Below are 27,382 nucleotides of genomic sequence, written 5' to 3'. Positions count from 1 at the left end.
TTATAGAAAGTTATTCAGTAAACGGTTACACCATATGGTCATAAGGTAGAAGACTCACAATATAAAGATGTCAATTAAATTAAAAATGATTGAAAGAGTCAATGTAATCCTTGTCAGAATCATAAGGTTAGAAATTGTTTTTGGTGGAACTTGACAAGCTGATTCTAAAATGAATTTGGAAGTAAACAGCCAATACTCTCTGAAAAAACATGAAGACTTATTATAAAACCACAATATTTCAAGTAGTGTGGTACATGTAGAAACAAAGACCAATCAAACAGAAAAGAGCCCAGGGCTTCCCTGGTGGTGCAGTGGTTGAGAGTCCGCCTGCCGATGCAGGGGACACAGGTTCGTGCCCTGGTCCGGGAAGATCCCACATGCTGTGGAGCGGCTGGGCCCGTGAGCCATGGCCGATGGGCCTGTGCGTCCGGAGCCTGTGCTCCGCAACGGGAGAGGCCACAACAGTGAGAAGCCCACGTACCACAAAAAAAAAAAAAAAAGAAAAAAGAAAAGAAAAGAGCCCAGAAAAAGAGACAAAACACAGAGATCCTTAATATACTTATGATAAGGTAGCACTGCTGAGCTTTTAAAATAATTGTTGCTAGCATATAGATCAATGGAACAGGACAGAAAGCCCAGAAATAAACCCAGGCACTTATGGGCAATTAATCTACAACCAAGGAGGGAAGAATATACCATGGAGAAAAGACAGTCTCTTCAATAACTGGTGCTGGGAAAACTGGACAGCTACATGTAAACGAATGAACATAGACCATTCTCTAACACCATATAAAAAATAAACTCAAAATGGATTAAAGACCTAAATGTAAGACCAGATACTATAAAACTCCTATAGGAAAACATAGGCAGAACACTGTTTGACATAAATCATAGCAATATTTTTTTGGAGCTATCTCCTAGAGTAATGGAAACAAAAGCAAAAATAAACAAATGGGACCTAATCAAACTTACAGACTTTTGCACAGCAAAGGAAACCATAAACAAAACGAAAAGACAACTTACAGAATGGGAGAAAATATTTGCAAATGATGTGACCAAAAAGGGATTGATTTCCAAACAGCTCATACAGCTCAATTAAAAAAAAAAAACAAACACAATTGAAAAATGGGCAGGAGACCTAAATAGACATTTCTCCACAGAAGACATACAGATGGCCAGCAGGCATATGAAAAGATGTTCAACATGGCTAATTATTAGAAAAATGCAAATCAAAACCACAGTGAGGTATCACCTCACACAGATCAGAATGGCCATCAACAAAAAGTCTACAAATAGTAGGGGCCTCCCTGGTGGCGCAGTGGTTGAGAGTCCGCCTGCCGATGCAGGGGACACGGGTTCGTGCCCCGGTCCCGGAGGATCCCGCATGCCGCGGAGCGGCTGGGCCCGTGAGCCATGGCCGCGGAGCCTGTGTGTCCGGAGCCTGTGCTCCGCAACGGGAGAGGCCACAGCAGTGAGAGGCCCGTGTACAGCAAAAAAAAAAAAAAAAAGAAAAAAAAAGTCTACAAATAGTAAATGCTGGAGAGGGTGTGGAGAAAAAGGAACCTCCTACACTGTTGGTGGGAATGTAAATTGGTGCAGCCATTACGGAAAACAGTACGGAGGTTCCTCAAAAAACTAAAAATAGAACTACCATATGATCCAGCAATCACATGCCTAAGCATATACCCAGAAAAAATGAAAACTCTAATTCAAAAAGATACATGCACCCCAATGTTCATAGCAGCACTATTTACAATAGTCAAGACATGGAAGCAACCTAAACGTCCACAGACAGATGAATGGATAAAGAAGATGTGGTATATATATATATGTACAGTGGAATATTACTCAGCCATAAAAAAAGAATGAAATAATGCCATTTGCAGCAACATGGATGGACCTAGAGATTATCATACTAAGTGAAGTAAGTCAGACAGAGAAAGATAAATATCACTTATACGTGGTATCTGAAAAAAAAAATACAAAGGAATTTATTTACAAAACAGAAATAGACTCACATACATACATAGGAAACAAACATACATACATAGAGAACAAACTTATGGAAGGGGGAGGGATAAATTAGGGATTTTGGATAAACAGACATATACTACTATATATAAGATAAATAAATAACAAGAACCTACTATATAGCATAGGGATCTATATTCAAATATAGTTTATATATTCAAATATCTTGTAATAACCTATAATGGAAAAGAATCTGAAAAAGAAAAATATATATATATGTATAACTGAATCACTTTGCTGTACACCTGAAACACTGTAAATCAACTATATTTCAATTTTTAAAAAGGAGGAAAAAAGGAAAAAAACTGTTGCTGGAGAACTGGGCATCCGTATTTTAAAAAATTAATTGGATCCCCACCTCAAATCATATACAAAAGTGCTTTCAGGTGGATCTAAGATTTATAGATGAAACAAAAAACAAGAAAGCTTTTAGACAATAATATAGGACTTCTTCAGTACCGAAGGAAAAAATTGATTATTCTGACTACTTAAAAAAAAAAACTTTTCTTAAAAAGAACCACAGAAAAAAAGCCACAGAGTAGAAGATATTTGCAACATGTATCACTGAAAAAAAGACTAACATCCAGGATACATAAAGAACTCCTACATCAATGAATACAAGATACATTCTAACAGAAAAATGGGCAAAAGACTTGAACAGGGACATCACAGAAAGGAAATTTAAGCGGCCAATAAATATGAATTTATCAATCCCATTAGTAATTAAGGATATGTAAATTTAAAACATAATAAAATATCATTATTTATCCACTAGACAGACAAAATTTTAAACTCTAGCAAGAATATAGTCAATGGAAATATCTCACACAATGTTGGCATCTGCTTAAGTTTAATATATTTATCCCAGTTAACTGGCAACTACAGACCCTAGAACAGAGATTATCAAATGTTAACATGCATCAAGATCACCAGGACGGCTTGTTAAAATATACTGCTGGGCCCTGCCCCCAGAGTTTCTGATTCAGTAGGTATGAGGTGAAGACTTAAACTGCATTTCTATCAAGTTCTCAGCTGATGCTGTAATGCTGTACCAGGAATCAAACTGAGAACCAGTGTTCTAGAGAAATGCATGTGGTAGCTGTGTTCAAGATGCATATGTAAGAATGATCCTGGATGGACTACTTTTAATAGTCAAAAACTAGAAACAACTGAAATGTCTATTAACTGTAGAATGGATAGACTGTGATATACTTGTAAAGTTTAACACTATACAGTAATAAAAATGAACTAGCTACAAACAATAAAATGTACAAATTTCTCAAAATATTGAGAAAAAGAAAATACAGAGTATAACTCCATTTATATAAAGTTCAGAAACAGGAAAAACAAAAATACATATTTTTAGGGGTGCAGGCAGGTGCAATAACAATATATAAAAGTGCAATAAATTATGAGAAGAACAAGGATAATGAATATATTAGTAAGGCAGTGAATTGTGATAAGAAAAGGATAGATGGGAATAGTCTGGGATACTGGAAATAACTCTATTTCTGGGATGTTGGCCTTTTAATTTTTTTATTAACTGTACTTTTATGCACTTTTTTGTTTCTTTTTTATATTTCAAAATCAAAAATATTTTTAAAAATCTCATGAAACGTGTGTTGTCCATATTGGAAAAACCATCTTTACCAGAGATTCTTTACCTGAAATCTACAGACCCAATCTAAGAATGGCTTTTAGGGAGTCTGTGGATCCCTGAAATAGCAAACGAAATTATGCGTCTGAGCACATGCACAGTACTATGAGGCACAGGTCCAAATCTTTCACTAGATTCTCAAAAGAGGTCTATAACCCCCAAAGTGTTAGGAACCACTAATCTATACACTATGTAGACTGTCTGAAAACTTTATTATGAGGGCTTTCCCCCTACGTATTTAACGTTGATTTTATTTACATTACCAAAGCCACACAAGTCCTTCAAAAGAGTCTATAGATTTCTAACGTGGCCTTAAGAAGTATTAAAAAGTTCAAGGTGAAAAAATGCGCAGATGTGGGGAAAATAGCAGAAATAATTGCTGTGCAGAAACAATACTTCTTGCTTCTCCAGTATGAGTTTTCTGCTGAATAATTTGTTTGTTCATTGATTAATTCATCATGTTTCACATTATGTGGAGAGACACAGCTTCATTTCTGGATGTCTGGAGTCCATGTGCTCAAACCACTGCATAATGCAGATGAAGTGAAATGAACAATGAGGCATAATGTAACTATGGAGACTTAAAGGGGATGATGAAAGGAAAAAGAATACAAAATGATTAGAGGAAAAAAGGATATAATTCAAAGTAGAAGGTTTTCTTGGGTTATTTCACCAAGATATATTGATCTTATTGTTAGCAGGAATACGATAAGACTAAATAAATAACATATATATGTTCTCAATCCTATAGATGAAAGTGTGGAAATTACTTCAGCCCACTGACTGTACCACCTTTCACACCAGATGTTTTACATAATATGCTGTTCACATTTCTGACCTTTCTAAATGTTACAATTATCAGGAACTAAAAGTATTCACACTACATGCAATGCTTTCTCAAAGTTTCAGAGCTCTTATTATTTTTCATATGTACAAAAATTTTAAAACATGTTGCATAATCATATCTTTAACTACATCTCTAAACCCATCATCAGAAGTTACCTGATCCTTGCTACAAGGAGGAGAAGAGAAACTCTGTAGATATAAATGTTATTTCCAAAACTCGAATTACCTCAACATCCTTCATTATAACTTTTTTTTCAATAATTAGTGACCCATAATACAGAACAGATTAAAACAAATCTCTAGCTCTGTTGGTTTCTGAGGAATACTGTATTTATGAACCTAAAGAAACTAAAAGTGAGGAGTGATTTTTGGGCCTCTTTTTAGAATGCATTCTGATCACATGTTCATCACACACGTATTCGTCTCTCCACTTAGGCATCTATAAGCAAGTTTTGTTTTGTTTTGTTTTGTTTTTTTTGCTGTACGCGGGCCTCTCACTGTTGTGGCCTCTCCCGTTGTGGAGCACAGGCTCCGGACGCGCAGGCTCAGCGGCCACAGTTCACGGACCCAGCCGCTCCGTGGCATGTGGGATCCTCCCGGACCGGGGCACGAAACCGTGTCCCCTGCATCGGCAGGCGGATAGGGCTTCCCTGGTGGCGCAGTGGTTGAGAGTCCGCCTGCCGATGCAGGGGACACGGGTTCGTGCCCCGGTCTGGGAAGATCCCACATGCCGCAGAGCGGCTAGGCCCGTGAGCCGTGGCCGCTAAGCCTGCGCGTCCGGAGCCTGTGCTCCGCAACGGGAGAGGCCACAACAGTGAGAGGCCCGCGTACCGCAAAAGAACTTTTAGTTTCAAAGTCAATTCTTGCATTCTTGTAAAACAGCATGCATAAACAAAATCAGAATAATCATCCTCTTACATAAAGAAGGGAAATACATCAGAGAGAACAACTCATTGCAGTAATGTTTCTAAAATTCCATCAGGTGACTAGGGGGAATGGCTCCGTCATGTAGTAGAGATAAAGATCAGCAGTACTTTCAGAATTTCTAAGAACACTGTAAAAACCCACTAAAATTCCAGTTTGTCAACTAGCTGGTTGAACATGAGTTATTTTCAGAAGTCATGATATACTAAATTGTGTATGACATGGGTTTTACAAATACAAATGTGAGGTAGAATAAATTATCTGAAAAAGATGTTAACCCTCAAGCAAATCAATTTAATAATATAATACCTCCAACTGCTTAGTTAGAAAAACTTCATTTGGGAGATATCCATACAAATGGGAAAGTTTTAAAAATTCTGTTGAATCAGTACCTCAATATGATCCATTGCCTTCTGCCATACAGACTGCTTCTCCTCTGCACTGTGTCCAGGAATGGACAAGATATTGTGAATGTAGTTAAAGACTTCTTCCTGAAAAGCACAAGACAATATAATTCATTCATTCATTCACTCAAGCAATATTTAGTCACTATCTACTAACTGTACCAGTCTTGGTAAATATCTGTTATTTGGAGATGGAAAACCATTTGGAGATAGTTAACTGATGGACAACTGACTTAAAAGAGAAAGAGTAATTGTTTAAAGTTTAGGGTAGATTCTTAGAAGTTGCAAATCTGTTCCAATTAATGTTAGTCTCAATTTCATAAACCTAACAGTGAATATCATTCTTTTGCTTTGGTGGTCTCTGTCCACATTCCCAATTTCATCTCAAATCACTTTTGCCCTTGCCCATTATGCTCAACTTACAATGATCTAAGCTTCATTTATACGATCTCTATTCAGTTCCTTGAACATGTCAAAACATTTTCTCACCTCAAGATCTTTGCATATACTGTTCCTGATCCTGCAACATTTTTCTATTGGCTCTTGGCTTGACTGGCTTCTTCTCAAATTCCAAAACTCAGTGTACAGGTCATTTTACCTAAGATTCCTTCCCTGGCTGCTCTGAATAAGTCAGTTTCCCCATTATCCTCTCATGTTGCACCCGGTTTCTCTAGCGCTCATCACAATTTGTAACTAAATATTTGGTTTCCTTACTGTCCATCTCCATCACTAAACTATAAGTTATAAAATTACAGGAACTATATATCTGTTTTAATTATGAATATATACTTGGCTAATAGCAGGCACTCAATTAAACCCTGTTGAACAATGAACAAAACTTTAAGTCAGCAAACATATGTCCAAATATTTCTACTGAATAGTTACGCCTACTGAATAGTTATTTCTCCTTGATAAGGGGAGGAGGGGGACTGAGTAAGAAAAAAGGGTAAAGCTGTCTCTTAACTCACCTCTCTTAGTGGGTCACGTAAGTAGCAATCAATAATTTTGTCATATTGGTGTTCTCGTTCATACATAAATTCACAAATTTGATAGCTAGAACATAAAAGGAAAAACTTCAGTGTACCAAACAGGCAGGTAGTTATTAGCTTATTGTTTCAAGACATTTGCTCAGGCATAGAGGTTAGTATTAAGGAAAATGAATGTAGTAGATGTGATTTCTATTGTTAAATGAAGTTATAGTACCTGCCATTCCTCTAAATATATGTTTAAGATGCTGCTGAATACTACGTTTATAAGAAATTTCAAACCTGGGTACAAAATAAATGTTAAAGCAACAATGTGTCACATAAAAAATAGTTAATATATTACATATCAATATAATCAATTATATGAAATTTCCCTATTCAGAATTAAATATGTCAAATGAAATATTCAACAAACTAAATAGTAGTGCTAACATATTGCATCTTATTTGCTATGCTAAATTCTGCATTGTTTATAATATATATAACTGTCAAAAATCTATGAAATACCATGAAAACTTTAAGTAAAAAAAACTACAATAATAAATCATAAGGCTGCTATTTCATTTTCACACTAAAATGTACAAGCACTTCAAATTTACTTGCTATTAATTTCTGCAAATCTAACTAATTTCTAGACTTGCAAGGGAAAAACTTTTGCACCCAGGTCTTTTTTGTTGTTACATGCATAACTTTTCTTAAAAAAATGGCAATGCATAAATAAACTGGGCTTCAAGTTAGAGAAATGTGATTTAATAGTTCTATGGGAACTAATACATGGCTTCAAAGCAACTTACAATTCTGCCTTTTCTGCCATACGGATGAGCCGACTCTCTTCAAATTGAACTATGCCTCCAGCCTGCAGCAATTCTAAAAGGACCTGAACATTTAAAATAAATGAGTAAAAACACTTTGGAATCTACTTTTATTTATTAGCTCTCTAAGGGTCCATTCAGCCACAGAAACCATACCTTTTTTGCTTTTGTCTTATTATGTGCTGATGTTTCAGTTTGGCTTTCATGTATACAAGGGATTAGACTGCCATTATAATGTTGATCATATTGTATTTAAGTCTTACAAAAAGATAAACAGCTCTATTTTCAAACATGGAAGGAATGCCAAAGTGTTTGCAAACAAAGCCTTATTAGAATATCTAATTGACCCTCCACTAAGCTAATAACGTCCATAGGTATTCTTTCAATAAGTGAATTTTTGTCTGGTGCCTTTATGACTTATGGCTCTTTAAAATCTGTTGCCCACAGGTAGTATCCATGTTCACGTGTTAATTTTTCTAACTAAACTTGGGGTTTCTCACAGTATAGCATTATTCACAAGAGCTGAAAGGTGGAAACAACCCTAATGTCAATCAATGGATAAATGGATGAACAAAATATGGTATATACATATAATGGAATATTATTCATCCTTAAAAAGGAATGAAATTCTGACACATGCCACATATCGATAAACCTTAAAAACATTATGCTAAGTGAGATAAGTCACAAAAGGACACATAATGTATAATTCCACTTATACGAGCAATATGAGAAAGCTCTCTCCTATATTTAAGTTCAAGATCCAGAGTAACATGCCCTTTCTCAGAACTCCAGGAAACCATTTAACAAAGTATTTTTCTAACACAGGAAATTGATTACTTTCAAGTCAAATTTTTTTAAAAGGCAGAAAAGAAATAAAACCTATGCTACCTTTACACTTCAGAACTCTAACTTAATCCATTTTGAGTATTATAATGTACTGCTACATAGAGCAATGATAGCGTGAACCCACCTGCTAGAAGCCCTCAGTGTGGAATAACATAATCAACTGCCATTGCTGGAGCCATTCTGAACCAACTTACTGAGCTGAAACTGACTTAACTTTTCAGGAATTTTGTAAGCCGGTGGTTAAATACAGGCATTGTTAAAAATCTAATTATATAAACCTACAATTAAATAAATTAAATTAAAAGTGAAGGTAATCAATACCCACACTCACCACTTCCTAATTATTTTACTACATTTTACTGTGTATGCTCTCAAGGTTAGTTACTGTAGCCGTATCTGTATGGTGGAAATATTACATATGTGTGTGGTATGGTGCATCTCTCCCCAATTCCATGTGCCGGGTGACATCATGCTGGTAGACTGAAGTCAGCCATGGTGGGAATACTTACACCATGGAAACTGGCAAATGCTGTAAATCAGGGCTTGTTACATGTTCAAAGGGTTATAAAACAAACAAACAAAGAAGAATATGTGACAGAGACTATATGTGACCCATAAAGCCTAAAATATTTACTCTCTGGTCCTTTACAGAAAAAGCGTGCCAATTTCTGGTTAAGAAAGTGATGGAGATAATGTTAAAAAGATAGTCAAACTTAAAAGTGTGCATGTCAGAGACATTACACCATAAATAGCACAAAAAAATTAAGGAATTATTTTCCAGTATTCAAAAACTGTTATCCGATTCAGCAAAGAAGTCACAACGCTGATGAATGAAGTTGACATGCTTTCACTGTTGCACTTTCATCTTATTCACTTTAATAAATGAAAACATCAACCAACGTTCATATCAGTGTGAACCAGTTGTTAAACTTTTATCAGCATACCACTGGAAAATATTCAAATATATTGCATAAACAAATTTTGATATATGACAAACAGTACAAGAGAAAGAGTGCTGGATTAGAAGGGAAGGAATTGAGTTCTAATCTCATTTATGACCTTGAGCAATTTACTTCATCAGTTTTCTTTCTATTTTCTAAAATGAGTTGGGGAAAAAACCCCAGATAATCCCAAAGGGGATTCCCAAAAATAGATTACTACATTATGATTACTTTTAAAGGTTTGGCTTTTACATTTAGGTTTGGTTTTTATTTTTGTTTTATTTAGTAATTTACATAAGAAGTTTTTATCATTTTATATAGCAGCACCATGCATAACATGTTTCACTTTTCCTGCCAATAGAGAAATAGGGGCAAAATGAGGGATCCACACTACTATTTGTATTCAGTATAATTTAAGAGACAATCAAAATTTTAGCAGCTGTTCTCTTCCCTAAGACAGTCTGCAGCAGTCACAGGGCCACAGCTGTGCAGAGAAAGCATTCGCTGTTGTGATCCTATATTCTTTATCTGAGTCTCAACCTCTGGCCTGGCATATATGACCATAAAAAATCAGCATAGCTCTCAAAGCACTTAATTTTTGTAGCTTACTTAGCTGACAAAGTCTTGCTATCAATTTTAAATAGACTGCCTCTCTTAGTGCTCACAATTACAATGGGTAAGCTTTTAAGAAATCCTACTCCTAGAAAGGACCCTCAAGAAAGTGGCTACGTAGAAAGAAGTGGTAATCAATTTCTTTCTCACAGTGATTAGTGGAGAGACAGATGGATTCTAGTCTCCAGAAATGTTGAGCACTAGTGTAGTGGCACTCCCAAAACCTCAGTGTTCCAATACCCAGGATCCTGAAGGCTTTCTGGTTCACGGCCATAGCAACTGGAAGTGGTTACCAGCTTAATGACACTGGTGGAAAGCAGCATACAACAGGTGCCAACTGTTGCTCATGAAGGAGAAGGATAAAGTTTATATTCTCTTTGATGTCATGTTGAATGCAAGACAGGTCCAGTCTGCCTAGGAATTTAGTTTGATTGAGGCTCAAACTAACAACCATCCACACTATTTTCTGGTTGCCACTGTCTAGCTTAGTATTACGGTTTGGCACAAGTCATTTTCCCCTTATGTCTAGTGAGGTCTAGTACAGAAAGGTTCTTTCTGGCTTGCTCTGCCTTCTTTCCCATTCTTTAGCAAGTTCCAGTAGTTCATACCTGCTGTCTTTCTGAGTGTCGGGAGTCATCGTCAGGACTACAGAGGAATTCAAGGACCTGGTCAAAGAAAAGGTTTTTTTTTTTATTGGATACCAGCATGCATGCCACACCACTGTCATAATGAAAACCATTACTACCCTTTCTATATCACCAATTCATTCACACTCGGCTCAACAAACACCACAGGTATATGGTATCTTCCCAACTGATTGGCATAGTAGATGACACAGCAGGCTTCAGGTATGCTAACAATTTAATATATACCTTATACACATTTCTTTGCTGTTTAGAAACATGACTGGAAGCCAGCATCATCTATATACCCTAACTTTAAGATCCTCAACACCGTGGACCACACAAAGCATGGACTTTGGAGTCAGGCCACTTGAATTTGAATCCTAACCTTATTAACACTTAACAACAATATTTATTGCTAATAATAACATTTATTAAGTATGACCTTGGAAGAGTGACTTAACCTCGCCAGGTTTTAGTTTCCCCATCTGAAAAATGGGAGTAATAACTATACCAATTTCAGAGCTACTGGGAGTATGGAGTTAATAATACATACATATAAAACTTTGGAACAGAGCATGGCACTATGAAGTGCTCAATAAACGCTGGTCATTATTAGCAACTTTCTCCAGATAAAAAGTATTTTCTTCGCCACCTGTGGCTTTGTGGAGATATTTAACCGGGATTAGGAAGTACCTTCACAGTTAAAGTCATTTGTAAGTAAATTCAGATTTTCTAAAAGTAATCTCTCCTCCAGATGCTCAACAGCATAGTCTTACTACCAGTGAGATGGGTGATTATTAAATTGGAAAATTCTTAAGCCAAGAATTCTGGGCAGTTTAGAACAACAGAATAATTGGGAGAACAGAATCTATATAAACCAATCTCCACAAACCATACTCCCATGATACCAAGTTACTAGGCAGTCATACTACCCAAACACAACATTAAAAAAAAAAAAAACTAATTTAGATCCAAACTGAAAGGTGAAAGAGCTTCTACCTGGTAAGGCACTTACCCAATAGGCTATTATATTAAGAAACCATGTAATCCAGTGAATTTTTCTATGAACAGTAAATAAAAACAATTCTAGTTCTAATGGTTAAAGGCGCTCACCTGATCAAAAAGGGTTCTGTTTACAAACAAGGTATTGTCAGGCTTTGCAAGCTGCCGGGCAAGGAAGGTAAAGAGACACCCTACTTGTGAGGGAGTAAAATCTGAATTCTCCACCATAACCTGATAAGCAAAAGAGACCATTTATTCAATATGCCATCTGGTTTGACACAGAAAAATAAATAATTAGAAGCTGGGGGAAGCCTCAGTACTAAAGACTCGAAGATTCTTTTATTGGCTATGTAACAATTGAGTTCAATACCATTTAGAGAAGGAGCACAACTACTTGCACACCCTGAAAGCATTTTAGTAATTTTTGGCATAATTTTAGGCACAAGTTGGATAAGAACTGAATTGTTAGAGAGGTGGATTTCAAAGAAATATTAATCATGTTTCCCTCTTGAATTCTTAAAAGAGAATCTAAAGTTAATTTAAATTAAAGTAACCTTATTAAAAATTTGTCCACCAACACAGGAAGAAGGGAGTTGCTCTGGGGTTGAAAAGTAAGATAACTTGAGAGGGAAGGTATCCCAGAAAAGAACTCAGCCAGCCCACGAAAACATGAAGTGAATGGCTTCTGCCTTGTCTATAAGCAGTTTCTTGAACAGATGGTTTCATATAACAGGCTCTTTGCAACCACACACAGTTATCAAGTCATAATCAGTCCTCTGATTTAAGTGACCTCTCATCTCCTGAGTACCTACTACTATGAGTAAGATGCTATGGTAGAAGCCTTCAAGAGAATTATGAACCAGAAAGCAAGGTGAGACAGGTAAACAAATCTTAACTAAAAAGCATAATGTGATCAATCAGCACTATTATAAAGGAACAAATGACTATGGAAGCACAGTGAGAGAAATTTAGTTCAACTGGTTAGAGAAGAAATTTGAAAAAAAAAAAAAAGAGAAAACTAGCTTTTAAACTAAGCTTTAAAGCCCATGTGGAACCCATGACAGGGGGAAATGTCAGGAGAAAGAGCAGTCCAGGCAGAGAGAAGAGTAGGGGCAAAAGCATGAACACAGGAAAATACAAGTTTGTCTGGAGAAACTGTGTGCTTCATTAGAATGCAGCAGCATGCATGAGGAAGGAGAAATTAGATCGAAAGGAAAGATTAGGCCTCCAATGTCATTCTAAGGAATGTAGAATTTACTCCACCAAAAACAGAGGAGTTTCTAAAGGGGCAGTGAGGAGAGCTGATCATGATCAGCACAGTGCTTGAGAAAATTACCCCATCAGCAGTGTTTAGGATTAAATAACAGAAGCAAGAGATAAAAGGTAGAGAGACCAAGATGCATGTGATTTCAGGGGTCCAAGGGAGAGACAGAGGGGTTCAGAACAATGCAGTGATAATGAACAGGGAAGGAGAAACAGATGCAAAAGTCACTGCAGAGAGAGAGGAGACAGGGCAAGTATTCACATGTGTGGAAACATGTGGCTAAAGGAGGAATGAAAAATGGCAGGTCTTGAGCCTGACAGGCAAGGAGGAGAATGATGCCATTAACAAAGAGGGAGGGCTTCCCTGGTGGCGCAGTGGTTGAGAGTCCGCCTGCCGATGCAGGGGATACGGGTTCGTGCCCCGGTCTGGGAGGATCCCACATGCCGCGGAGAGGCTGGGCCCGTGAGCCATGGCCGCTGGGCCTGTGCGTCCGGAGCCTGTGCTCCGCAATGGGGGAGGCCGCAGCAGTGAGAGGCCCGCGTACAGCAAAAAAAAAAAAAAAAAAAAAAACAAAGAGGGAGAATGCAGAAGTATGGGAAGGAAGACCAAGTATTGTTTTGGACTAGATGAATTTATGGAGGCAACTCTAAAACAAATTAGGGAATAGTACCCCATCTCATCTAGAGAAAAGTCCTAAGTTCCCTTCTTTCATTTTCCGTTCAAAGATAAAGTATAAGATTTCTCCTATAAAACATTCCCTTGGGGCCGAGCTTTTAGCCTACCTTTTCTTACTTTGCTAAGCACTATGTCCCTTTCTTTTTTCACCATGCCTGCTTTTAATCCAGCAGTCACAGCTTGCTCAAGTGCAAAATTAATCATTACTAGAGTATGAGGATATTTCAAGTTGTAATCTGTGTGTGTATCTAAATTCCAATTTATAATATTCAAAGAGCTTTCTATAGCTTTAAAATACCCAGTCATCACTCCCTTTCAGTGTGCAGGTCCTTTCCTAGGACTCAGCTCTCAGGGCCCAACTAGTGCCCTTCTCTGCTTTTAGCTCTTCCTTTTGCTCTGAAGTGTAATTTTAACTATCTGATCCTAGAAACACCTTCAAAGGAAACAGTTCTAACTCACAGCCCATTCCCTTGCCACCTCAGCAAGTTATCATGCTAGAAATTTTAGTTTCTTTTCATTTCCTCTCTGACCGATTTCAGAGACCATACTTACAAAATTTTCTGAGCAATCTTACAAAAAGTCACAAATTAACAGCTTTCCCCCACTGTATCTGCAGCCATTCAGCACCCATGATAATGCCTGAGGTTTGATGCTCACTCACCTGTTCTCTGGTCCTTGCCTATGCTCCCTCAGAAAAACACTTTAACAAATGAGTACAACTCTATCACCAGAAATGAGAAAATAATCTCAAAAGTTCATTCTTCATTGACCCTAGGTAAATACTATCAAAACAATATACAAGATGCAGCCACTATGGAAAACAGTATGGAGTTTCCTTAAAAAAACTAAAAATAGAGCTACCATATGAGCCAGCAATCCCACTCCTGGACATGTATCTGGAAAAGATGAAAACTCTAATTCGAAAAGATACATGCACCCCACTAAAGATGCAGCACTGTGTACAATAGCCAAGATATGGAAGCAACCTAAGTGTCCACCAACAGACAAATGGCTTTAGAAGATGTGGTTTATATATGTAACGGAATATTACTTGGCCATAAAAAAGAATGAAATAATGCCATTTGCAGCAAACATTGATGGAACTAGAGAATATTATACTTAGTGAAGTAGTTCAGAAAGACAAATATTATATGATATTACTTACATGTGGAATCTAAAAAATAATACAAATGAATCTATATATAAAACAGAAAGAGATTCACAGATATAGAAAACAAACTTACGGTTACCTATGGGAAAAGGGGGTGGGGGGGTCAATCAGGAATATGAGATCAATGGATACAAACTACTATACATAAAACAGATAAGCAATAAGAATTTACTGTATAGCACAGAGAACTATATTCAGTATCTTATAATAACCTATAATGGAAAATAACCTGAAAAAAAATATATATATAAAAAACTGAATCACTTTGCTGTACACCTGAAACTAACACAATATTGTAAATCAACTCTACTTCAATTAAAAAATATATATATACAAGAGCACAATTCACCAACAGTAAGAGTTTAAGTACTTCATGGAGCTTTATTTCCTTCATTTGGATCATTCTTCCAACTTAGTACAGTTTTATTTTTATTTTTTAAAATTTATTTATTTTTATTTATTTTTATTTTTGGCTGCATTGCGTCTTTGCTGCTGCGTGTGGGCTTTCTCTAGTTGCGGCGAGTGGGGGCTACTCTTTGTTGCTGTGCGCCAGCTTCTCATCGCGGTGCCTTCTCTTGTTGCGAAACACGGGCTCTAGGTGTGCAGGCTTCAGTAGTTGTGGCTCATGAGTTCCGTAGTTGTGGCTCGTGGGCTCTAGAGCACAGGCTCAGTAGTTGTGGCACACGGGCTTAGCTGCTCCGTGGCATGTGGGATCTTCCCAGACCAGGACTCGAACCTGTGTCACCTGCATTGGCAGGTAGATTCTTAACCACTGCACCACCAGGGAAGTCCCTTAGTACAGTTTTAAATTCGAATTCTAATTCAATCAACTTGCAAACATTTCTTGAACATCTACCAGGTTGCAGGCATCATGCTGGACATGTTTCTGTTTCTGGGCATGTTAAAACAATGACCAAAAAAAAAAAAAAAAAAATCCTTACAGTTGCTACCTACAGGAAATTCATTCCAGGTAGGAAAATATACATGTAAACGATTACTATAGTGTGCCAAGTGTAGCGTGAAGTGTTACATGAACACAGAGAAGAGGCAAATAATCAAACTGGAAGTGTGAGAGAGGGTTCTAAAAGTTTCTCATGGATAGTATTTGAGTTATGTCTTAGAAAATGGCTAGGAATTTGCCAGGTAGGGAAAGGGAAAGAAAAGGCATGGTGGGATAAAAGAAAACTCACACAAAGAACATAAGCTGTAAAGGTGACAGAGAAAGTTCACTGAATTCCAACAATTTAAAACTGTTGAGAAGGGAGTCCCCTGGTGGCCTAGTGGTTAGGATTCTGGGCTTTCACTGCCGTGGCCCAGGTTCAATCCCTGGTTGGGGAACTGAGATCTTGCAAGCTGTGCAGTGTGGCCAAAACAAACAAAAAACAAAATAACAAAAACAAAACTGTTGAGGAGTTCATAATACACAATGGTGCGGGGGGGAGTGGTAAGGAGGGTCAGAGAGGGGAGCAGTTATAGAGAAGTAGTCAGGGACCAGAAAATATAGAAGCATCTTGGATGTCGTGTTAAACAGTTTAGATGGGTATGGCAGAAACTAATAGTTGTGCTCCAACATCTGTTCCTTCCTTCTAATTTAGAAACAGAACTCCTCATTTTTAGCTAAACACATGGCCACCCACAAAATAGAGTAAATTTCTCAGTCTCTCTTAGCATCTAAGGGGCCATATATCTAAGTTCTGATCAACATGATATAAGCAGAATTGCAGTACACAACTTCTAAAAAATTTCCTGAAAGAAAGAACACTTTCTTCTTCATCTCTTTCTGCATTCAGGCTGGCTAGAATGCAGAGGTGATGGCTGGAGCCTCAGCAGCCATTTTGGGCCAAAAGACACAAACCACATACTAAGAATAACAGCAGTAAGACAGAGGGATTGTACATCACTGATAAGTTTGTGAAGCTACTCTACTAGATCAGGTTGCCTACCCTCCAGACTTACAGGAGAAAACTAAATTTCCATAACAAGCTATTATTATTTTGAACTTCCTCTCACAGCAGAACTTAATTTCAACTGAGCCAAGGGGGAGCCATAGAAGAATATTAGGTAGAAGAGAAGTAAGATCATGAATTAAAGAAGGACAAGAGGGGCTTCCCTGGTGGCACAGTGGTTGAGAGTCCGCCTGCTGATGCAGGGGACACGGGTTCGTGCTCTGGTCCGGGAAGATCCCACATGCCGTGGAGCGGCTAGGCCCATGAGCCATGGCCAATGAGCCTGCACGTCCAGAGCCTGTGCCCCACAACGGGAGAGGCCACAACAGTGAGAGGTCCGCGCACCACCAAAAAAAAAAAAAAAAGGACAAGAATAAGACCATTTGGGAAGGTATTTTGGAAATCTAGGTGAAAATTCTCCATACTAGCCACCTGGATCAAACTGGTATTATTTGGGAGCTTAGCAATTCTATTTTCTTATTCATCACTGCCTATCTTACAAGGTCAATAAATAGCTCAAATGAGATCATGTATATAAATGAGCTTTGAAAATTATGAAGAACTATTATAAATGTAATTAATGCATTAATGTTATGCACAACTAGAGAATATTTTAATTCTAGTCTCTTGTCCAAAATAATCTAAAAGTTACTAAGAGGATGAAATCTCCATTTTATGGCCAAGTTAACAGGACGAAAATTCTAAGCTTTCAACTACAAGAAGAAACTGGCGTGGCTGAAGCTGTGCAGATGGACAGAAAAGGAATCATTCACTAGCAACAGTATGAATCTCAAAATAGCTTTCAACTGAATCTAGTTAGATTTAGATTGGGATGATCATCTCTGTGTGCCTCAAATCATTCTTAAGTGTCACCATCATCTCAGTTCCATGGCAAAACTATGTATGGCACTACCCTAGCAACACAGTGGTGTTGGTATGAGACAGAAGGAGACTCTTTTTTTTTTTTTTTTTTTTTTGGCGGTACATGGGCCTCTCACTGTTGTGGCCTCTCCTGTTGCGGAACACAGGCTCCGGATGCACAGGCTCAGCGGCCATGGCTCACGGGCCCAGCTGCTCCACAGCATGTGGGATCTTCCCGGACCAGGGCACGAACCTGTGTCCCCTGCATCAGCAGGTGGGCTCTCAACCACAGCGCCACCAGGGAAGCCCCAGAAGGAGACTCTTCACATTAATTAGTTCTCAAAGCATTCTGAAGTTAGTCTCCATTACTGAATGTAATCATACTAATATAGGAATTATCACAATATGCATTTCTCAAGAGTAGCACTCTGTAGCTGAGACACATTATATTTTTTGAACGAATGCTTTGTCTTCAAAAGCTGAATAAAGTACTAAGACATCATAATAAAATTTTTAAATGATTGCAACATGTTACTTTATTAAACAAGATTATTTTAGAACTTGCTATCAAATAATTCAGTTTTCTTTATATAAACATCAATACAAAGACATATATTCTTTGAATACTTACTTTCAACAAAATATCCACAATACGTTGTTGATATTCTACAGCTTGCTTGTCATTTTTAAAATCTTCAAAAGTCTGAAAGGGAAAAAGAAATTTTTAAAAAGTAAGTATTATTTGGAAATTTTAGAAGGAAACAAGATATTAAATTCTTGTTAATAGTCAGGTAAATTCCAAATAAGGTAACCACTCCTCATCAGGTTTTTCCTGATATATCTTTAATAAGTTATTTTTAGTGAGTTAAATAGAAAGCTACAGTATTCAATATTGCATAGTATTCTGAATAAATAAAAAGTATAAACATATAGTGATTATTATATAACCAAAAAGTGACTCAGGAAAGGAAGGCAAAGTTTACAGGCAACAAAAAAGAAAGAACACTAATGGCAAGAGGCACTTTGTGAGCAAGGGTTTGAAAAGGATGAAATACATGTTACATGCTCAGCCATCATTCCGTCCATGCTATTTGGAAATAATAACTGAAATACAGTTTGTTAACTGTCATGAAAAATAATTTTCATGATTTCCATGACAACTTGGAAAAAATGATGCTCAACAATAGGTATTTTTAAAAATTATTATGGTAGAACTGTCACAATGTTAAAAACCTCAAGGATACATACAAAGAACAGGCATTCTATTTTCAAAACACTGCCAAGTACAGCATTTTTGATTTTATGCCCTTGCTCAAGTACAGCCAAATATATTTTGAATAGAACAAGCACCCACGTATATGACAGCACCAGATTCTGAAAATACCTAGAAGCTATAGGATGCATATATGAAGAAATTGAAATTATATTCACTATAAAAAAATTTAAATGAAAATATTTACTGAATAATAAGCATGATGAAAGACTTGAAGATCTGCCTATGGTTTTCACTTAGCACATTTGGCCCTTAGTAATGTTTAAATCCACACAGCAATAATTTATTGCTTACGATCCTGAAGCAAAAAAACAGACTACATATTGTCCCAATAGATTAACAAAGAATTTCAAAGCCACAAACTTTCAAGACTACATCATAGTTACATTCAAACCAGAACACTTGCTGTTCTTTAAATGGGCCCTGAGCTTCCCCAGCTTCTCCAAAGTACCTCGGCTCGTGCTGTTCTCTTACTAGCATGTCCTTCCTTCCCTTTTCTTGTCTGACACACAGTAAGCACTTTAATCAACGACTAGTGATTTGTCCAGTTAATTACAGAGGAAAATAAAATCTTTAAAAAATATTTCTTCTTCAACTAGAATGCTTTCCTGCCAGTTAGTTAAGAAAAGCTTAAATGAGTTACCTAGGGGACTTGTAGGAACTCTTAATATGGAAAGCTCAAACAGAGGGTATTTTGATGCTTACATGGGTTAAATATGACCTGGCCTGAAGACAGAAAGATGGTCTAGAAAGTCTCTCAGTTCTAAGGTTTATGAGAACAACAAACACGCACACACTCACACAAATGCACACACACCCTTCCCAGGGCGTGTGGCCAAAATGAGATGTCACTCTGCCGTCACAGAGACAAGGTACTATCTGCTAATACAACTGCTGTTCAACTAAACACAAAACCACAGAGAATTAACATATGTATTAAACAACTACAGCATTGACAGCAAGTAAAAAAGAATTTCCGTATCCACTTTCCTTTTGGCAGCATGTATTCACTGCTTTGAAACACATATTGCAAGTTTACTTCTGTAAACATAATTAAGTGGTGATATACTTTCTTATGAATGTTGTGATACACATAATGACATATTTTAATTGTAGTTAACAGCTGCCACCAAAATGGCACATTTATGTTAAAACATTATCATTCCACAAAGATGCTTCTAATTATACAATGCTTGTTAGAGGAATAACATGCAAAGATGTCCTAATGGAGAATGACATGGTTTGTGAAGTGCAAAGGTAGACCTAAAATTCAAGTCCAAAGTCACCTGTGAATTTGGTCATAAAAACTTCTTTCTGTAGCCCCTTAAAAACTATTATAGGGTTTCTGTAAGATAATGATAGTTGGCTAAAGCCTGATCCAGGGGTCAAGAAACATTCTCTGTAAAGGGCTAGAGAGAAAATATTTTAGGCTTTGTGGGCTACATGTGGTTTGTACGACATAGTCTTCTTCTCTTTTTATAACCTTTAAAAAAAAAAAAAACTCTTAGCTCACACAAGCTAGAGGCCAAATGGAGCTGGATTTGGTCTACAGACTACGGTTTGTCAACCCCTGACCTAATAGCTTCACACATCTCCCAATAAGATCCGTGTATGTAGAAAAGAACAAAAAGAATCACCCAACCCAGGCTAAGGGGAAAACCGGAAGGACAACAAATGTTACATACTTCAACTTATATAAAAGTGGGAAAGTAAACATCCCAAATTAGCAAAGTTGGCTCCAAAGCCCATAAAACCAAAATGAGGTCAGGATAGAACTGGGTAGAGGAAAGGAGGGTGTGACGAGGTTTCAGTAGGAACAGAATACCTATAATATCAAATGGAATTCACCTCCAAAAGAAAGGGGAAATCCACCCTGGGTGAGGAAATAATGAGGCCACATCTGCAACCTGGTGGATCAGCACACTGGCTAATAGGAAGAACAAAGGAAGAGGTCTGGAAACTATGGATCCGAGGCCTTGGTAAGATACAGCTTTTAACATAGAAAAGGGAATGGAGAGATATTCCTTGGAGGCTTATGGTAAAGAAGAAAGTGGCTCAAGATAAAGGTCCTAATAAAACAAGAGACTGTCAAAGATTGAGAAGATAGGCTATCCCCAAAACACACTATTTATTTAAAAAATTGCACTTGGTTGTAGCAAATAAAGAAGGTACTTGAATGCGGAAAATAGTATGTAATTTTCCCCCACCATCCAACAAGGTCACCTATTATTGCTAGTCCAGAAAAATCCAACATAAAAAAATGACAATAAAAACAGCAAATGAAGGCACTCAAGAATAAAACAAAATAAAAACTAGTCACAAGATAGAAGTAAACTATAACAATATCCCAACATATATGAAATATATTTAAACATACAATTGCAGATTTGAAAGAACATCACAAACCATAAATTTAAGAACTCATAAAAGGAATGAACAAAGAGCAGGAAGATAGGAAATAGCAGCTAACTGAACTCAGGCAAAAACTGAAAAAAAAAGTCATCTCAGAAATGAAGACAGAATTACAAGCCACCAAAGGGAGAACAGATATGACCAAAAGCACTATAAAGAGAAAGAGAGTGTAAATGAAAAGAACCAAGAAAATGAAATTAAATAAAGAAGGAAATAAAAGAGAACAAAAAAAGGTGATAAATATAGAGGATAAAGAAGATACAATATACAAATAAATGGAGTTTTTGAAGATGAAATACAAAATAATGAAGCAGAAAAAGTATTTAAATCTATGTTCAAGAAAACTTCTTTAAATAAAAAGACTCGAATTCACATACTTGAAAAGGCCCACAGTACATATATGGCAAAACTGACCCAAAATAGTCAATTCTGAGTAATATCTTAGAGTTAAAATATTAGTCTTTAAATATAAGGAAAAAAGTATTCTGTCCTCTAGGAAAAAAGATTAAGTCCTTGGGAAAGTTAAAAAATGTCAGGTTGACATCAGTTTTCCTTATGGCAGTATACAAAAGCAAGGTAAGTGGGAGGCAAGTGTTATTTTACTTTATCAAGAATTTTAAATTGTACAATAGTAGAGAAACATTACATTGAATCCTTATCACTCAGAAAACTACACTGAAAACTATAAAATATTACTGAGAAAAATTAAAGAAAACCTAAATAAATGGAACAGTATACCTTTTCATGGGTCACAAAACTCAGTATTGTTAAGATGTCTATTCTTAAATTGACTAAACACTGAACACAATCCTAATCAAAATCCAGGCAGGCTTTTGTAGAAATTAACAAGATAACTCAAAATTCATATTGAAATGCAAAAAAAAAAAAAGAAACCCCAAAACTACAAAAGACAATGTAATTTTGAAAAAGAACAAGAACATGGAAGAGCTAACATAATGTGATTTTCATACTCATTATAAAGCTACAGTAATCAAGGCAGTGTGGTACTGGCATCAAGACAAACAGACCAGTGGCATAGAATACAGTTCAGAAGCAGACCCACATATACGCAGATGATGCATCTTTGACAAAGTACAAAGACAACTCAGTAGAGAAAGGACAGTCTTTTTGTCAAATGGTGCTGTAAGAGTTAGATATCTATACGCAAAAAAAGAAAGAAGAACTTGCATCTAAACCTTGTACCACACGCAAAAATGTCTTCAAAATGAATCACAGATCTAAATGTAAAACCTAAAACCATAAAAGTTCTCACAGAAATACAAGAGAATATCTTTGTGACCTTGGGTCAGGTCAAGATTTCTTAGATACGGCACCAGAAGCAACATCCATAAAACAAAACTAATAAATTAGACTTGATCAAAATTTAAAACTTCTGCTATTCAGAACACCTTGTTAGGAGAATGAAAAGACAAACTACACACTGGGAGAAAACATTTGCTAAACTTACGTAATCTGATAAAAAACATATATTAAAAAACTCTCAGAACAAGAAAACAAACACAATTTTTAAAAATAGGGGGAAAATTGGCAAAAAAAATTGATATTTTCAACAAAGAGGATATATGGATGGCAAACATAACTCCTTTGCTAATATATTTTAATGAAAAGATGTTTAATATTATTTGTCAGGAGGGAAATATAAATTAAGACCACAATGAGATACCACTATACACCTATTAGAATGGTCAAATTAAAAAGATCAACCAGGGACTTCCCTGGTGGCACAGGGGTTAAGAATCTGCCAGCCAATGCAGGGGACACAGGTTCGAGCCCTGGTCCGGGAAGATCCCACATGCCGCAGAGCAACTAAGCCTGTGCGCCACAACTACTGAGGCTGCATGCCACAACTACTGAAGCCCATGCGCCTAGAGCCCATGCTCCGCAACAAGAGAAGCCACCGCAGTGAGAAGCCTGGGCATCACAATGAAGAGTAGACCCCACTAGCTGCAAGAAAGCCCACGGGCAGCAACGAAGACCCAACGCAGCCAAAAATAAATAAATAAATAAATAAATAAATTTATATATTAAAAAAAAGATCAACCATACCAAGTGTTGGAGAGAAGATGAAGAACTGATACTCTCATACACTACTGGAATGTAAGCTGGTAGAACCACTTTAGAAAAGTCTTGTCAGTTTCTTCTTAAGTAAAATAATACACTTAACAAATGACCCAGCAATTCCATTATTTGGTATTTACTCAAGAGAAATAAAGATATATGTCCACACAAAGGCCTTTATGTAAATATTCATAATAGCTTTATTCATAATAACTTAAACTGGAAACAACCCCAAGGACCAACTATTGGTGAATGGATCAAATTATATATCCATAAAATAGAAAATTACATAGCCATAAAGAGGAACAACTTATTGGTATAAGCCACAGCATGGATAAGTCTCAAAAGCATTATTTTAAGTGAAAGAAGCCAGAAAAAACTACAAAGTATATGATTCTATTTAAATAACATTTTAGAAAGGCGAAACTATACTGCCACAAAGCAGACCAGCAGTTGCAAGGGGCAAGGGACTCAGTACAAAACTGCAAGTGACCTTTTGTTCTATATCTAGATTGTGGTAGTGGCTACAAGACTGCATATGTCTGTCAAACTCTTCTCTTGAAATGGATGAATTATATTTTGTATAAACTGTACCTCAAGAAAGCTAAATTTAAAAACCTCATTTGAAAAAATATTACAAAATTTTTAAAAGTGGGAAAATATGATTTAAAAGTCTGTCATCTAAATTCTTTTCTGCCTCCCTGAAAATGTTCTTTTTATTAAGGTATACTAAGTAGGAAAGTCATATGAGTAATCAATTATGGTAGACATAATAGGCAGTGAATCTAGAATTTAGGATCCTACATCTTACCCATTTCTCCAGCTGTAATACTTGGGAATGCAGCCAACCCCTGATGCACACACACAAGGAAGCCTCCACTTGTCTTTTAGGCATTTCAAATTCATTAAGTCCAAAAGAGAGCTAATTTTCTACCTCTACCACACTTCACCATTACTTTGCACCACCACCAACCCCAACCCATCCCTCTCCCAAGAAACCTGTTTCTCCTCTGATTTCCTGTTGAATCCACAAGTAAACCACTATACATCCAGTTTACCAGGTCAGAAATCTAAGAATCTTTGATGCTTCCCTATTTGTCTTATCTTTCACATCCAACTGTATATTAAGCCCTAAATCTTAGGCTGATTTGTCTCCTAAAATATCTTTCAAATCCTTTCGTGTCTTGGTTACCCCCACTGTCACTACCCCAATCAAGCCACCATTACCTTCTATCTAGATTACCACAAAATTTTGCTAACATCTTCCTGTCTCCCATCTTATCTTATTTCAATCCATTTTCCATTCAACAATCAGAGGGAATTTTTCTAAACTCCAAATCATGATATTTTTCTACCTAAAAGGCTTCAATGGCTACCTGCTGCTCTAGTATAAAGTCCAAACTTCCTACCATGGATAACAAAACTCAGACTCTACCTAACTCTCTAATTTCTCTCTCTGCAGGCTTCCTTACACTTAAAGATGTGGCCATACTGAATTTTTTCAATTACCTGAACACACATTGCTCTGTCTTATTTCCAGGCCTTTTTACATAGTCTGTCTTTCTGCCTAGAATATGTTTCCCTATCCTTAACCTAACTTCTACATATCCTTTGAGACTCACCATGGACATCATTTCATCCAAGACACCTTCCTGAACCCTCCATTAGATTCCCCTTCTAAGTATTCTTACAGCATCCTGCACTTCTCCAGTGACACATCTTACACTGTGCTATAATTAGTTATCTACAAGTCTGGATCCTCTTCCTCCACAAAGGCAGGGTTTATATCCTGTCAGCCCAGGGTACACACCCAGTTAGTATGGTACATGTGATATATTTGACACTCAAATATTCGTCAAGTAAATGACAGAGATTTTATTGCAGCCTTACAATCAATGCCAATATCATAATTCAGACATGAGCATAATTCCAATCTTCAGTGCTACCACAGCCCTTTAAAACAGGAAAATTAGGTAAAATTCTTTGTTGCTCTCTATCATGCTTTCTGAACCCCAGCCCCACCACTTCTTGTTTCTTTTATCCTACATGCCAGACACTAAGTACCCTTATACTCTATTCTGGGCGTCTAAGGTCTCCTAAACCAACTAGATCTGACTTCTCTTTTTTAATTAATTAATTTATTTATTTATTTTATTTTTGGCTGCATTGGGTCTTTGTTGCTGCACGTGGGCTTTCTCTAGTTGCGGCGAGTGGGGGCTACTCTTTGTTGCGGTGCGCGGACTCTAGGTTTGCAGGCTTCAATAGTTGTGGCATGCGGGCCCAGTAGTTGTGGCTCACGGGCTCTAGAGCGCAGGCTCAGTAGTTGTGGCACACAGGCTTAACTGCTCCACGGCATGTGGGATCTTCCCAGACCAGGGCTTGAACCCATGTCCCCCGCATTGGCAGGCGGATTCTTAACCACTTCACCACCAGGGAAGTCCCTAGATCTGACTTCTAAGTTTCTTTTCCCTTCTTCCTATGCTATTAAAGTTACTACTTCTGATATCAGATTTTCAAATTAAACTAATGCAAAATATGATATGAGTGGGATCTCAACCTTCTCACAGGCATTTTTAAAAATTATAAGTTTATTATTCAACTTACAAAAGTACTATATGCTCATTAAATAAATTTACCCCATCTCACACAGTTAATCTCTATTAATATTTAGAAGTACTTCCTTCCTGTTTTTTCTCTCCAAATATTGTACACATACAATATTTGGTTTTTTAATAATTTGTGAGCCTGCTGCTTCACTAAACACTAAATGTAAGTGCTGTCCATATTATCAAAAGCTTTTTAGAAAACAACTACAATATGATTTAATTGGGAAAGTATATCATGTGTTATATAATTATTCCCCTGGGGGCATTTTCACAGAGACTCTGGCTCACCCAAATCCATCTTTAATAAAACATGTACAAGGATGCTTTTTCAGCAAGCCTCCACGTTCCACTTCAACTCCAGTTACTTCTACTATCATCACCACCACATGTCGTTCAGAGCAATCTTCCATATTTAGTACACAAACTAACAATTTATGAAATCAAGGATGTACCACATCTAACCCTGCTTTAACTTTTTAATAAGGATGTGTCAGAAAGAGACAGAGAACAGAGACAGACAGACAGACACAGAGAAACAGGAAGGGAGAGAGTGGAAGGAAGGAGGAAAGGAAGGGTAGAAGGGAGAAAAACAATTAGAAAATATGGGTGGCAAAACAAAATTAAACATTTGAAACCCTGCCTTACTGCTAGGGCATAAAAACTGTACGTGCATAAGGACTATTATTTGTCTTTCTTTCTATTAGAAAAAAATTATCACCCTGACTCCTTTTAAAAATACCTTAGAATCGTATTATTTCTTACCAGTGCCAATACATTTAGAAATTCTCTTGTGTCAAAATGTAGCAAAGTCCGTATATAGGGATAGATTTCTTCCTCAGGGGGAGCTTCTGTTGAATGCAGGCGAATTAAAAATTCAAAAACCTACAAGTTGAAAAAAAAAGGTGATTATTTTCTCACCTTACAAAGTATCTTGCTGAAGCAATGATTCCCATTTGGATAAAATAAAAGCAGGTTGAATTTACTTTAAATTGCCACTGTGTTATAACTTCTCTAACCTCTCTCAGCTATAATTACTGGCTTCAGTGATAGAATGTAGCCTCTCTCCTGTCACAGCTGATAACTCCTGACCCATGTGTAACCCTATTACAATTTGTCTTTATTGAATTTTAACAAGAGTAAAAACACTATGAAAATAGCACCAACCTGGTTTTTAACCAAGGGAACAAGATCTTCGGGGATGTCACCAAGGGGATAGGCACGACCTGCTAGACAACAGCTAGAAGAGAAGAAAGAGAACAGATTTGGTGATTTATAATAGGCTAAATAACTTTCTGTTCTGGGAACACATTGTTTCTCAAACCCAAGATAGTAGTTTGAAGTTTAAGCAAGCTCAGCTTTTGTCAGTTAGGTCAGGTCCAAGCCCAGATCAAGATGATAGCCAGTT

General features: G+C 36.9%; 1 protein-coding gene across 4 annotated transcripts in view; it reads right to left on the bottom strand.

Moving 5' to 3' along the window:
- Positions 1 to 27,382, bottom strand: part of VPS8 (VPS8 subunit of CORVET complex) — a 293,886-nt gene that overhangs the window by 136,988 nt on the left and 129,516 nt on the right. For all 4 annotated transcript variants that reach the window (XM_060099245.1, XM_060099244.1, XM_060099247.1 and 1 more), the window contains exons 26-33: positions 27,142 to 27,214; positions 26,740 to 26,859; positions 18,239 to 18,310; positions 11,802 to 11,921; positions 10,671 to 10,727; positions 7,643 to 7,725; positions 6,831 to 6,915; positions 5,851 to 5,949 (exon numbers count right to left, since the gene is read on the bottom strand). In XM_060099245.1, coding sequence (XP_059955228.1) covers positions 5,851 to 5,949; positions 6,831 to 6,915; positions 7,643 to 7,725; positions 10,671 to 10,727; positions 11,802 to 11,921; positions 18,239 to 18,310; positions 26,740 to 26,859; positions 27,142 to 27,214 — 709 coding nt within the window. The remainder of the gene's footprint in view (positions 1 to 5,850; positions 5,950 to 6,830; positions 6,916 to 7,642; positions 7,726 to 10,670; positions 10,728 to 11,801; positions 11,922 to 18,238; positions 18,311 to 26,739; positions 26,860 to 27,141; positions 27,215 to 27,382) is intronic.

This window comes from Mesoplodon densirostris, chromosome 5 (genome assembly GCF_025265405.1).
Source record: "Mesoplodon densirostris isolate mMesDen1 chromosome 5, mMesDen1 primary haplotype, whole genome shotgun sequence".
Lineage (NCBI taxonomy): Eukaryota > Metazoa > Chordata > Mammalia > Artiodactyla > Ziphiidae > Mesoplodon > Mesoplodon densirostris.
Note: the sequence above shows the minus strand (reverse complement) of the source record. Positions and strands in the feature narration are given on the sequence as shown.